Here is a 14,816-nt window from a genome sequence, read left to right as displayed (position 1 = left end):
CTGGACAAAGGCGCTTTCGCATGCGCATATATCGTGAGTATAGAAACCTCGATGGCATTCTCTCCAACATGACAAACACCATTACATCTTTCTTCTCATCAATCATTCGCTGCTGCGCCATACTCCAAGCCTGCCGGAAGTGGCCGGAGGTGATGTAGTCTTTTGTTAGGAGAAACACAGTCTTCCTGCTATTGTAGACACTGGTCGCCAAGTTGTTCGAAATACTGATCCCTGGCAGCCAGTCACGGTCCTCAATACAGAGATGACAACACGAGGGGTAGTCTGATTTCTCTTCCAGATGAACACGAAATTCCTTCAGGACCCACTCACACACATCTACATTTGATGAGTCGTATGCGACAAACGCATCATAGGCGTTTTGGTTTAGGTTTTCATAGGTATAATTAACTTTTCCTCGACATAATGACCTGAACAAATGTGCAAAATTCCAACGGTAACGTACCCAGATGAATGATGTAACCATCAATGAAATAATTAACACATTGTATATCAAAAATAATACCATGCCAGTGGTTATATACTCACATTGTGACTCGTTCAGGGAAAAAAATAACTCCTATATTCTTTCCAGAAAATGTGTCCAATGGGTATTTACATTTCACATTGGTAGCCAGCTTAGGAATAATAACAGTAGTTGAGTTGATCCAAGACAGAAACCATACGTTGGAGCATGTACACAGAAATGGGTTTCCAGAGAGTTGCAATCCTTCGAGATGTTTCATATTGTGAATAGAGAACCTTTCTTGGCTCTCTGCAGTTAGAATGTTGCGTCTTATATCTAAAACAGTCAGGCGTCGCATTGATTTTACAAAATCTGCACTGATAAAAACTATATTATTGTTATGCATTATCAGCTTTGTGATGGATGTACTATTTGATACATCTGATAACTGTGTCAGATGATTGTAGCTAAGGTCCAGTTGTTGTAAATGTTCTAGTTTGGCAAGTTCATCCCAAGGAATACGTGTCAGTCGATTATGGCTAATGTTTAACACTTTCAGTTTCTTTTTAAATGCACAAACACACTGTTATATAAAATAAAACTTATCTTGTTGTGAGAAATATCAAGGTTTTGCAGCTGTGTAAAATTTTCAAATAAGTTGAAATGTTTTCCATCTTCCCATAATATGTCAAGTCTGTTTCCTTGAAAGTTTAGCGTTTTCAAAGTGTTACTGTACAAGGGAGAGTCTGTCGAAAGACTTCTGATACCATTCCCTACCAGTCGAAGCTCTGTTAGTGCAGACATACCAGAAATAAAATTGATGCTGTGCACAAGCCCATCGAGTGAAAAGTAATACTGGTTATAGCTGAGATCCAACACCTCTGAGTAAGGCAACTCTGAAAAAGCAGTGTTGAAAACCAAACTTATTCGATTATAAGAAAGGTCAAGGTATTTAAGTTTTGGGAGATTGCTAAATTCAGTGCCATTTAATGCCTGGTTTATAAAATTTCTGCTCAAAACTAGGCATTCAATGTTCCCCATGTCATGGAAGTAATTTTTTTGTATGAAAAAAATACTATTGTTGCCAAGGTCCAAGACTTTGTTATACATCTTACATTGTGGAACACCGACTTTTTTGTCGTGTTTTGATATCAAGAGCAAAACACTGCTTTAATTATTTTCAACATTGTTCACAAATACATTTGGTTTGGGAATAATACAGCCTGGATTGTTTTCTGGTGAAATCAGATTTTCACTTAGAATTATCTCATTTAATTGTGAAAGTCCCTTTAATGCCATAATATTTACCTGCTTAATGAAATTAAGTGATAAATTTATGGAAGTTAGATTTAGGAGGGTTTTCAGAGGATTTAAATTGTTTATATGCAGATACTGAAAAATAAGACCCGTCAAAATAAGTTCTTTTAAAGAAGTGAGATTGGCAAAATTTGATGAAAGTTTCAGTTCAACTGGATACTTTTCAAAGTAATCATTAAAGGATAGATTTAAATGCTCTATTCGTTGCAAGTAATTTAGAAATATGCCATTTTCAATTTCACCACCCAAATAATTATATGACAGATCTAAATATGTCATGTGAGTGTTGTTCTCAAACAGCTGTGGTGGGATCTTCTTGAGTGACGTGCTAGCTAAGTCTATGTGGGTTAAAAGTGGCATGTCAGAAAAAATAAACGTGTCAATATCTAGTGGTTCATTGTTTGGACATTGTTTGCAGGGGAAGGATGCAGTGATGCACCGTGGGCAGTTCAAGGCCACATCCAGGGATTCCAAGTGCATCATGCCATGGAAATACTGTCTTCTTAATTTCCTAATGTCATTGTTGCCAATGACGAGATTTCGTATTGTTGTTGAAAGATTCAGCTTAACATCTGTTAGATTGTTATTGGATAAATCTATGAAAGTAAGATTTGGTCGGGTAAAAACATCTTGTGATATAGTGAACGATTTGTAGCAAGCGTTTGACAAGTAACAATTACAACACAAGTGTAGATTTTGAAGATTGTGCAAGCCAGAAAAATCTCCGCTGCTTAAAGTTGTAATGTGGTTGAATTCCAGCCATAGCGATTTCAGACTTGATGGCAGCTTTTTGGGAATGAGTATGAGGCTGTTTCTATTCAGACTGAGTGAAGTTAAATTCAGCAGGTCAACGAAAGCATCTTCTTCAATGGTGAATTTATGGTTGCAGTGAGTGGATGGTAAGTTTTGATGGTACATTCGCCAACAATTTCCACTTAGATCCAGCTCCTTCAGTGAGACCTGCAAACAAATATTACAAACGGGGTTCAAATAAGACAGTACAAGTTAACTCACCAAAGTAACATTGTCCCTAATCCTAATACCACATGTGTATACATTTGTAGAGGGTCCACCAGGCTTTAGTCGACACTTTTCTTTATTCCACGCGAGCTCATGCCGCACGCGTCCACCCTACTCCGATTTCCTCCAAGAAGTGCCTCAATTACCCCGCCTCTCCCGGTGACGTCATCCTGACACTGTACCCTTGGATTACACAAGTATTTCTACCCTTGGATCACGTAAGCATCAGTAATACATCACCCCTCCCCCCACCCCGAAGAAAAAGTTGTCCTCGACTAAACACAGTCCATGTGAATACAAGGGATTCGGGGTAGCCCTGACAATCGAAAAAAAACACTTTTGTTGGCCAATAACAAGCAATTTCTAACTCAACCCGAGTCCTGTTACTTTGTGTGTAGGTATGGAATGTATGTGTATGCAAAACAGAATTTAAGACAGCAATACATGAAGAACTGTAACACAAGACGGTGCTCACAAGGGGTTCAATCAGACCCTCCAACCGTAAAATGCGAGCAAACAGCGCACAACTTCCGGCACGAAAGAACAACAATGTAATTTTAATCCGCTATTCCGTGGTCTTGAATGCGGTGGTTGTTCATCACTGTGGGAGCATTGCCCGGGCCCGTGCCCGGGTAACCAGGCCATTTAGGTGCGGCTTCGTCGGATGTTGCTGCACCTCGTTGGTCCTGGGGAAGGAAGGCAACCTTCTTGAGGTTGGTTAGTCACGGCAAGTGACTTCCCCGACCTCGGCAGTGATGATGGTGAGTGAAGAGGTGAAGGTGTATGTGTTCGCAGTAAACCAGTTTTTGGTGAGTGTAGTGGGTGCTCTTCCAAGTTTAGTGGCATGTCCGCAGTAGGCTTTGACCGGTTGTACATATCATCGCCGGCGTCCCAATTAGACAAGTATACATTGAGGCCTGAGAATCTCCACCACCTTCACAGGACCCTGCCACGGACAGGTGCAGTTTGGGCGAGGTCCCTAAGGGGACCTGTGGGCAGTGTAGCCATGCACTATCTTCCACTATGAAAGTCAGGGGCATCACTCCCTTTTGGCATAGCCCGTTCATTCACGGAGTGGGCGGAAGCTGCTGTGGCTTATGCCACCTCCCTCACCGTCTCCCACTGCTGCATGACCTGTCGTACCGCTATTGGTTATTTTGCAGCCCCAGCTGGGAGGTCAAAAGCAGGTGCTCTATGGGAGGGTCTGGCTCCCTACCATATATCAAATATAATGGACAGTATCCCATCGACGCATGCGGGGCTAACCGGTATTCCGCCAGGATCGAGCCTATGTGTAAGTCCCAGTTCGTCTGAGTCTCATTGACCACCTGACATAGCATGTAAGTGATGGTGTGATTTATCCCATCGGTTTGTGGGTGGTATGGAGAAGTGCGTACTTAGTGCCTAAGATGTCACATACTTCCTGTATCAGTTTCGAGGAAATGTTTCTATGCTGTTCTGTTAGAAGTTTTTCAGGGGCCTCTTTGTCCATAACATATCCATGCACAAAAGCTTCTGCTACTGACTGAGCAGTTTGATCCACCAGGGACCATGCCACCGGCCATCACTTGAAATATTCGACCCCTACTAGCAGACATTTGTGACCTCTGTCAGTACAAGGTAGGTGTCCCAATATATCCAGGACCACCAACTCATTGACCCGCGAAATCTCGATGGGCTGTAGGGAAAATTTGACCGGGTGTGCTGGCGGTTTCCGCCGCGCACATTCTACACATTAGGCCAACCATGCGCGGATATCTGCCATCATTCCCGGTCAGAAATAATGAGTTTTAATAGTAGAGAGTGTTTTCAGCTCCTCCAAATGCAGGAGGCGGCGGCCATGCACCTCCACAATAAACTTTTTGCATATGGAAGTCGGCACAACGACACAGTAGGGCTGTGTGTCGATCTCCCAACACATAAACAGCCCTTCGTAATCTACGAATGTCGAAGCTGTTGGAGGCCGGTCCTGTTCCGGACTAGACTTAGCAATGGCGCGTGGGTTAAAGTGTCCCATTTTGACATAGCAATCGCTGCCATTCCTTTTGACTCAATCCCAAATCACTATTGGCCAGGGCAGGCTCTGGTTTTCCTTCCCGTGCACTGGTGCTGTGAGGCATGCCGTGTCAGGTAAGAGTGATTTACACCTGGGCGAGCCCTTAGCACAGGTAAAAGTACCTGCCTCGGACAGACGCGATAAAGCATCTGCATTGGTGTGGTGCAACCCCTTCCTATGGACCATCTCATAGGATAACTATTGCAGCATCTCAATCCACCTGCCCATTTTACCAGAGGGCTGGTCGATACGTAACTAGTATTGCAGTGCTGCGTGGTCAGTCCGCATACTTCAAGTTTTCATCCATATATGGGCGAAATTGCTGTACAAAACGTACACCGGCCAGTAGTTCTCTCCTCATTACGCAGTAAAGTTGTTCGGCCGATGACAATACCCAGACACCATATGCTATCACCACCTCTCCACTCGACTGTACCTGAGATAGAATGGCCCCAATCCCCACATCACTCGCATCCGTGTTCAGCATAAAGGGCAATTAAATGGTGGTGCCTCCATGAGTGTCCACATATTTGTCAAAGCTCTGTCCTCTTCCATACCCCATTGGAATTTCTGCCCCTTAGCTGTAAGTGCATGGAGGGGTTTCGTGATGGCCGCAGAATCCTGTACGAATCTGCAGTAATGGAAAACAAAGCCTATAAATCTAACATTCGACACGGATACGGGGGTGGGCCATTCCATAACACACTGTGTATTTTCAGGATCAGCTACCCCCGTTTCGCTGACTGCGTCCACCCTACTCCAATTTCCTCCAAGAAGCGCCTCGATCGCTCCGCCTCTCCCGGTAAATTCACATCTCTCTCCCTTTCCTCGTGACATCATGCTGCCACTGTACCCTTGGATCAGGCGAGTATTTCTACCCTTGTATCACGTAAGTATTAGCACTACACATGGATACATCTATGCATATCTTGCATTAAAAATTATGTTTTGTGCCTTGGTAAAAAAAAAATACTTGTTTTAAAGTCTATGCTGCCAGCCACTGGTTGTGAGTTAGTCTTAAATCATAGAAATTCCTGTTAGGGCCACATTACGTGATGCAGATACAGTTTTGAGGCAGGCACCAAGTGTCCACCCCTGCCACCTCACTTTCCCCACCCATTACTCATAAGCCTCACTACCTATCAGCAAAGCGCACTTTAAGGTAGTGGGCAACACAAAAATTACAACACCCTTTCTCAACATATACAAGAGAAACATTGTGTAGAAGCGAAGACAAAAATTTGAAACTGGAAACTTAAAGCGGTACAGATTCCCTGAAATACAAGTGTAGTTGAAACTGCAACTGATGTAAGAAAACAAAATAGAACCAACCTGTGTAACTTACATGGTCAATAAGCGATGAGCTCTTGACAACACTCTTCAAAGAAGTGAATATGGACGTATTGGTCGTATAGCGGTGCAGCAGAACACACCGTTTCTAGGAAAACAGCCTAAAATTGTATTTGAACTGATGATGTCGCTGTTGCACTTGAGTGAGCTGCAGACTCTCCCTGGGAAGTTGCCTTATTTTCAGCAGCTGCTTTCCCATTCGAACGTGTGACATGAGTCCTAATTATTCCAAAAATGAATCAAGGAACTGTCCGACCAAGTCTATGGCACGAGTCAAATCTGCCTTTGGAGCACGGAGCAGCCACTCGTCATCAGGCTGGGTGCTATACGGCAACAAGCTGTGAAACTTTGTATTCAGTTGCTCATAACATTCACCTTTCGACTGCTTCGATATCTTGAGAACTGATTCTGATGTACCCCGCAAGATTTTCTGACTGGGGTTGTGAATCGTGGGAAAATAAACAATTATTGCGATAAATGTGTTCTTTTGTATACCGCGCACCACCGGTGTTCCACCAATACGTTCATATACTGCCACTGGAATTGATGTGAGGGAGACCAGTGGACTGCAACATAGATTAACAAACAAGTTTTTACCAAAGTACAAAACCTTAATTTTTTTCTGTCTATGCCGCCATCCACTGGTTGTAAGTTAGTCTTAACCAGAAGTAAAAATACTAAAGCTGGTGACCTGTAGGAGGGACAGGCGACTCCTTAAACAAACACAGACAAAAAACCCTCCCAAAGGAGGCAACTTTCAAGCTGCCACCCTGCAACTAGCTGTCCTCAAACACCACCTGTAGGTGACTGTTGATAGCTGGTAGCCTGCATGACAAAGTATGGTGACCCGTCCTGAAGCACCAACGGGAAATATAATTCCACTTGTTAGCACAAACCCTGGATGTGGACGCTCTTTTGGATTTCAGCAGGCGGCCCTGCACTTGTTCAGAAAATCCCCGGTTGATAAAATTGTACCCTTTTGACTGGGCAGCAAACCTCATCCTGTGACAGCAGGTTCTCCTGAACCAGGAATTTCCATGGATGATGTGTCCTTAGCTCCAGGAGATCCGATAACCAGTACTGTCTCACCCATTGTGGAGCAACTAGCAGCACTGACGTCATGCCCATTATTATCTTGCCCATATTTAAAAGGTGTCCAGACCATACCCTGTCTAGGATATCATAAAGACGAGTTGTAGCAATGGGCCCGGGGAGTCGAAACTGGATGCAAAATCACGACAGCCAATGGTTGGCTTCCGACGTACAACAATCGACAACGAATGGGCCAAACCATTGCCGGCACCTGCTCAAACACCTTGGAGTGCAGCATCCATTCTTCGGGATCAAGACAGCCTTAGCTTAGCGTGTCTATGACTACATTTTCTGTCCCAGCCAAATGGCAAGCTCTCAGGGACAAGTGCTGTGATTCCATTCAGTATACAAAGTCTGTGAGCGAAACTGGGGCAATCCTAGATGATTCACCACAGCTGTCATATTGTTGCAGCAACTTACAATCTGCTTCTCCTGAATCCAGCCCTGAAAATGGCATAGAGCTAGATGAATCGCTCAATGTTATAGGAGATTATTGCTCATCTTTATGTACAATAGCCATTTGCCCTGAACATGAATGCCCTGAATGTGAGCTCAACACCCTCCTTTAAATCACATCTGTCTTGAGAATGAGGTCTGGTGGGTGCAGAATCCTCTATCAGTAGACCCCTCTACAGATTCTTCCATGCTGTTGACCATGGGAGACTCGAGAGCCTGCCTGGTTAGCTCAATCTGCTGACCAATACTGCATTGAGCCAGGTCTCACTGTCGCAACTGGGCCCACTGAAGCAGCTTCATATGGAGCTCTGCCCAGGGTACCATCTCGGTGGTGGGAGCCTAACTAAACTTTTTATTTTACCAGGTAAGGCCCACTGGGCTATACAGCTATTTTGTTTAGAAGCGACCTGGCCATAAATAATAGCTCAACGAAGTGGCTTATCATCTGGACATTTATAGCATTCAGATAGCCATATGGCCCAAGCAGGACCGAGATGTGCCTTGCCTGGACCACTGTCCTCCAGTGCAGAGCTCGGGCCCAATGGCTGAGATGTACCTTCTTGTTCAGGATGCGCATCCAGCCCTGATCTGTCCAGATGTCAGGCCCGAGATGGTATAGATGCTGAGTTGGCTGCAGGACAAACTCCTTACCATGAAATGTTTAAGAACCCCAAGCCATGTTTATGGGTTATAACTAGCTATATATATGGCCTGAATTTTGAGCGTTCTTGGGACCTCCTGGTTGAGATTCTGTGCAAGCTCTGCAACCTCAGGTGGCAGTGGTGTCAGTCAAAAGTCACTTAAACGAGGAAGCTCCACTGATACCCCAGTTCCATGATGGCCAACACCCCATTCGTAGGTTGTCGTACACGCATGCGTCTGTGTAAATCTGTAAAAACGACCCCCTATGCAAGCAGAAGCGGAGGGGGGTGTTCTCCTTGTCCGGTCAAACCAACCCCCTACCTCCTCGTGGTGCCGGATGGGCAACGCTGCCGTGGGCAGTGCCATGGGGGGAGGGCCAATTCCGTTTGTCCTTTCCCCTCATAGCGTTTGTAACCACCCCAGCAGCCAAATGGGGGCTCTGGATGGGTGTGAGTAGCTGGTAACCCCTCTACCTTCAATGAATTACCACTAAACCACGACCACAAAATTCAATAAATAAGCTTGTGCCAGAGGCCCTGGGGGGACAGGCGTTTATGACGTCTCCTGGCCAAACATCATTTGGCAGAGCTAGGAGACTGAATCCTTACCCTCAGGGCTCCTCCAGAAACAACAAAAACACACTACTTGTGGCCACGTGAAATGTTCGAACACTCACTGCGGAGGAGAGGTTGCCACTCCTCTGTCGGAAGGTCCGGTGGACCGGCTCTGGCTTCTGCCACCATGAGGGATGGACAGTCCTCTACTCGGGGCAGGAGGCTGCCAAACAACAGGGTGTGGCTCTTTTTATGAATAAAATAATGAAGGGGGCGTGGGAGCGTGGTGGTGAGGTGTGGGAAGCTGTAAGCCCCAGGCTACTTTGGGCTCGCCTTCCAATCAACCAGAGGCGAGGAGTGGTGTTCGTGGTTACTTATGCCTCCACTAAAGACGAACATCCGTGGAGGGATGCAGGCAAGGCCAATGAGTCAGATGCTTTCTATTACCTCCTGTCACAGGTAGGTCCTAGCTAAAGTGGCCCCTCGGGAGAGAGTCATCTTGTCGGGTGACTTCAATGCCGAGTTGGTCATGATGCTGGCACCTGGTCTGGAGTAATTGGAAGGCATGGGCCAGATCAGCTCAATAACAACGGCATGAGGCTGCTAGATTTTTGTGCAGCCCATGGGCTTGTAATTACCAACACGCTGTTCCGGCATCAGCGCATCCACACTACATCATGGATGCATGCCGGGTCCAGGCAAGAACATCTGCTGGACTACATAGTGATGGAACAGCGGATGCGGGCCCATGTCCTTGACACCAGGACCTACCGTGGAGCTGATCTGCCCACTGACCATCGACTTGTCATCTGTAAGATGCGCCTGCCATTCTTTGACTCTGGTGGTGAGTGTACACCCAGGACCCCATTCAAACCCTTAGTGGCATGGTCTCAGCTAGCTAATGAAAATTGCAAGCGAGAATTTCATCATCACTTGCGGCTGGGGTTGGCATCGTCCCCCACTCCTGATGTCGAGGGGAAATGGGTGAGGTTTAGTACTGTGGCTCATGCAGCTGTAATGGCTGCATTGGTTACACGGTCAAGACCTCCCCAGACACCCTGGCTGACAGAGGAGGTGTTCAAGCTGGCTAAGAAAAAGCGACAGGCCCACTCTCATCAGCTACAGCATCCCATGTCAGAGAATGAGGAGGCTTACCGCAGCCTTCGCTTGGAGGTTCGGAGAGCCGTGAGGTGCTGAAAGGATGGGTGGTGGTCGCGGGTTGCTGAGGAAATGGACCCTTCCCCTGTTGGCCCGCGATCCCAAATCGCTCTTTAATTCCATCAAAAAAGTAACCTGCAGCGCCACACCTATTACCATCATTAGGGGAAAGAACGGTGATCATCCAATCCCCGACCTCCAGGAACAAGTTTGCAGATTTGCTGAGCATTTCTGTGAGGTCCTGGGGGAGGGGAAATCCCTCAGCCTGGAAAACAACGTGGGACAAAGTGGAGATGACCCTGCTGAGGCTGCGGTGCCTCAAATATTGGAAGAAGTCACCCCCTGTGAGTGGCTGGCTGAGGTGCCACCTGTTGAGGAAGTACTGAAGGCGATCCAGAGTCTGAGACTAGGTAAAGGCACCGGGTAGAGATGATCTCCCAAGCGAAATGCTGAGGGAGGGTGGTGTTTGTGCACAGACTGCCCTACATGACATCATAACAACAGTCTGGACCACTGGAAGGATGCCCCGGGGGGTCCCCATCTTTAAGAGGGGGGACCGCACAGACTGTAACAACTACAGGGGCATCTCACTCCTCAGTGTGCTGGGAAAGGTCCTGGCAAGGATTATTTAACATCGCCTTGCTAGGCACGCTGAGGAGAGGCTTGCGGAGCCCCAATGTGGTTTCAGAAAAGGGTGGTCCTGCACAGATGCCATATTTTCTGTCCGTCTGTTACAGCAGAGGTTTAGGGAATTCCAATCCCTACATCTATGCTTTATTGACCTGGTCAAGGCCTATGATACTATCAGTAGGCATGGGCTCTGGGTTGTTCTTCGTGCTTTCGGAGTCCCTGACCCTCTGCTCATGATCATTAAGGACCTTCATGATGGTGAGCGGGCCCCGGGTAAAACTACGTGGCCAGGAGTCAGAGCCATTCCCTGTACACCTTGGGGTGCGACAGGGAAGTCCTCTGGCTCCCACATGATTTAACATCTATTTTGATCACGTAGTTTGTGAAGCCTTCAATAGCTGTACCAGAGGAATTTCCATCTGGTACAGATACAATGGGAGGCTGATCGATGCCCAGGTGCGGTCAAGGGATGGCTCCCTATTGCTCAACCATGTGATGTATGCCGATGATCTGGTAATTGCTGACTTGGAGGTGCTGCTGCTGAACCTGGAGCTTGCCACCAAGAGGTGGGGCCTTACCATCAGCCCCATCAAAACTAAGCACCTGCCTGGGTATTTTGTACCATCGGATACTCCACCCCTACAACTCCCAATTGGTGATAGGGCAGTTGTGGAGCGAGTGGAGAGTTTCCCATACCTTGGCAGTGTGCTCATGACCGGCTCCGGTTTAACAGCAGAGGTCTCACTCTGAATCAGTCGAGAGGCATTATCTTTTCATCGGTTGCGTAATGCTGTGTGGAAGCTTACTGGTCTATCGCTCTGCACAAAGCCTCAGGTCTTCTTGGCTAAAGTCATTCCCTCCCTTCTCTATGCTTGCAAAACGTGGACCCCCTCATGGAACACCTTCACCGGTTATAAATATTTAGGCTGGCCTGCCTACGATTCATCCTGGGTTTAACAAGGCTGGATTGTGTGAGGAGCTCACAAATCATTGAAAGATGTGGACAAAGTCCCATCGGTGAGCTCCTCCAGCAAGCAAGGCTGCGTTGGCTGGGTCATGTAGCCCGCATACCCAGCCACCGCATGCCTAAACAGCTTTTGTTCGGCCGGTTCAAGGGGGCTAAACGGGCGCGGCATGGGCTAAACAAGAGATGGAGTGATGTGGTACAGCAGGATGTGGAGCTGAGTAGACTTGTCGATGATTGGTGTCAAGTATGGCCTCTGTGGAGGAGGCTCGTGAAGGAGGCTACTGGGCAGTTGGAGGCAGTTGCCTTCCAACAATAACGGAGGGCGGAGGAGCGACGCTCACAACAATGAGCGGAGTGCCGGGTGGCTAAAGCACAGCAAGTTGGCACAGTAGGGGGCACAGGTGGTGCATCAGCCAGTCATCTCAGTCAGTCGACCTGTGGCATCTGGGTCTGCCCCGTGACCTCCTGCCAGCGGGCGTTCGACACTTCACGTGGCCTCAAGTTGCACATAGCCTGGCACAAGCTACGTGGTGACATCACCACCACTTAGTGGCGAATGGCGGTTGTTGTTCTCATCAGCACTACTGAAGCTTGTCCGCCAGTGTGGATGCGTTGTGTCAACTCGATGCTGAGGCTACTTTGACTTGTTCTTGTCTTTGCCTCTGACATAGTGGGACTTGTAGGTGGTTCAAGTGGCTGGCTCCTGTACTTCTGTGCCTGGCGTCTTGAGTGAATGAAACAGCCTTGCCTTCTTTGCATTTTTGACATTCTTGAGTTCCTCCAGCAGCCCCTTCTTGAAGAGGACCTGGTCTTGGAAGAGCAGATCTCTCAGGATAGCTCTTGAGCTCACAATCAACTTGGTTTTTATTTGCCTCGCTACTGCGGCTGGTGCTGCCTGTGAGGTGATATCCCTGCTAGTTAAACTTAGACACATCAAGGATGTCGAGATAGGCCTTGTGGAACTCGTGGCCCTCATCCGCATTGGGCTTCAGGGTCTCCACCGACTTTATAATAAATCTGACAATGTATGCCGTGTACACGGCAATGCTTGTGGACATAGCCGCAGCAAGGTAATCCCTTTTGAATTCCCCATTCGGGGCTCTATTTTGTCATGTCAAATATTGGGAACTCTCCTCCTGCAGAGCTGAATGTCCTGGCAGCATCTTTGTCGCCATCACAACGTATAAACGTGGAACAAACATGAAGCGCTTGGTTGTCTTGCTTATCTAGTGCCTATCGAGCTGTGTTTGCTCATTTGGTGGAAGGGCTTGCTTGGCTGGTTCAACCGACTCCTGCCTTATTTTTTGCTTTAAGGACTCCAGGAGGGGCAAAGAGTAATTTATCGATGTTTGAACCCTGGAGAATGCCTTTGGCTCAGACATTTGAGGCCGTGCTCCTATTCCTGGAGCTTCAGCTTACACCTGATCCTTCGGAATAGGGAGCAGAGAACATCTTGTGGGAAACAAAGCCTTTGTGAGCACTGCTGTCTTGTGCTAGCATGTATGGAGCCATGGCTACAGGCAACGCTATTTTATATCACAATTGAGTCACTCCTAGTGCTCGGTCACTGGAGAGTAGTGGCCCCTAGGACCGCAAGATAGCAGTTCCCACGGTTAGTCATCATGTGACAAGCAACATTTGGCAGGAAGATTGATACACCAAGAGTTACGCGATTCTCAGGACTGTCTCCCGTCACAGCATGCTTTATGGCAGCCAGGAAAACCCCTGATGCTGAGGTGCCGGCTGATGCTATTTCAGAAGCAATGTGCTGCCTCTAATCCACGCCAAGTTAACAGCCAACACCACCTGTCCCATTTATCAGAATATAGGATGCTTTCACAGTCTAAACACGGATAATTTAAATCATAAAGAGGTCACAATATTTATAAAGAGGTGGGATACTTTGTATCCCCAGGAATCAGACATCGAAATTTAGAGTTCGAGAGTTTAACATAGTTGGTCAGCTTACACTAAGCCTCTGGAATCACTGTAACGTAAACATAATTCAAATATATGCTTCAACAACAAGCCAAAATGATTAAGTAGACAAAATGTACAAAAAAGTAGCACACTACGAAATCATAATTGCATTTCAAAATGTAATGGGTGAATGATGCAAAAGTGAAAGGTGCAGAGGTGAGATCATTGGTAATGTCTACTGTATATTGGGAGTGAAGAATGAAATAGCAGAGAATATATGGCAGTCCTCGACTTACGAACGTATTTTGTTCCTGGGACCCAGAAGGCAAACGGTGCGTACTGGACTGTATTTAAATGCCCATATGGTCAGTGTTTTGAAATGTATCACTGTTCAAGAAAGGGAGGCATTGTTAAACTCGTAAATAAGAATACATATTGTACATGTGCATATAACACTGTCCAAAAATATTGTATAGTAAGTAAAACAAATAGAAAAAAATCTGTTTTATCTTCACTTACCTTGAGGCCTGGTGCTGGCTTGCTTGTCGGAAAGGGCGCAATGAGTAACCACAATTGCACACACATGGGGTATCCCCGCATGAGCACAAATACACACAAAGACAGACACACACACGAGGCAAGCGTACACACTCCGACGATCCTCCATATAGCCTTAACAGACCATTGAGTAAGTACTGTTAGCGAGCAGTGCCGAAGGCCAGTACGGCACACAAGGGGTGAATGACCAGCACTATGCCCGGCTGTCTTTGTCTCCCCAGTGGCGATGTTTACACACGCCAGGTACTAATTTGAGGCTTAGTGACCTACGAGAGGCCCAGGAGCAGTTCAGATAATCGTCACTGATGTTGGCCATGAACAGGAATCAAGTTCGGGTCGCCGCTTTCGTTGGGTAGCATGCTTACCGCTACATTACCGCTCCCCACACTAATACCCGCCATTCGCCACTAAGTGAAGGTCACATCATGGCGCATATGCCAAGCCAGGTGCACTTTGAGGCCACGTGAGTGAAGAACTGTCCACTCATGATGACTGGGGCCAGAACCGGTCCACCGGACCTCCTGTATTCTACAGAGGTCCAAGCAGTACCGGTCCATCTTCCGGCAGAGTAATGGCAGCCTCCCCTCCGCAATGAGAGTCCGAACATTCCACGTGGCCAATCTCAGTCTTCTC

General features: G+C 46.9%; 2 protein-coding genes across 3 annotated transcripts in view; both read right to left on the bottom strand.

Moving 5' to 3' along the window:
* Window positions 1–635: 635 nt before the first annotated feature.
* LOC116945480 (toll-like receptor 7) lies at window positions 636–1,573 on the bottom strand. Its single transcript, XM_032959808.2, has one exon. It carries the CDS (start codon window positions 1,571–1,573, stop codon window positions 1,019–1,021), a length of 555 nt encoding a protein of 184 aa, XP_032815699.2. The 3' UTR covers window positions 636–1,018.
* A 60-nt stretch (window positions 1,574–1,633) lies between these two features.
* Window positions 1,634–14,816, bottom strand: part of LOC116945479 (toll-like receptor 8) — a 30,246-nt gene continuing 17,063 nt past the window's right edge. For both annotated transcript variants that reach the window (XM_032959806.2, XM_032959807.2), the window contains one exon: window positions 1,634–2,740. In XM_032959806.2, the coding sequence (XP_032815697.2) occupies window positions 1,634–2,740 (1,107 nt within the window). The remainder of the gene's footprint in view (window positions 2,741–14,816) is intronic.

The sequence above is a fragment of the Petromyzon marinus genome, chromosome 24 (assembly GCF_048934315.1).
Source record: "Petromyzon marinus isolate PM22_M1 ecotype Great Lakes invasive population chromosome 24, UKy_Petmar_22M1.pri1.0, whole genome shotgun sequence".
NCBI classification, from domain to species: Eukaryota; Metazoa; Chordata; class Hyperoartia; order Petromyzontiformes; family Petromyzontidae; genus Petromyzon; species Petromyzon marinus.
This window is presented reverse-complemented; position numbering and strand designations above follow the sequence as displayed.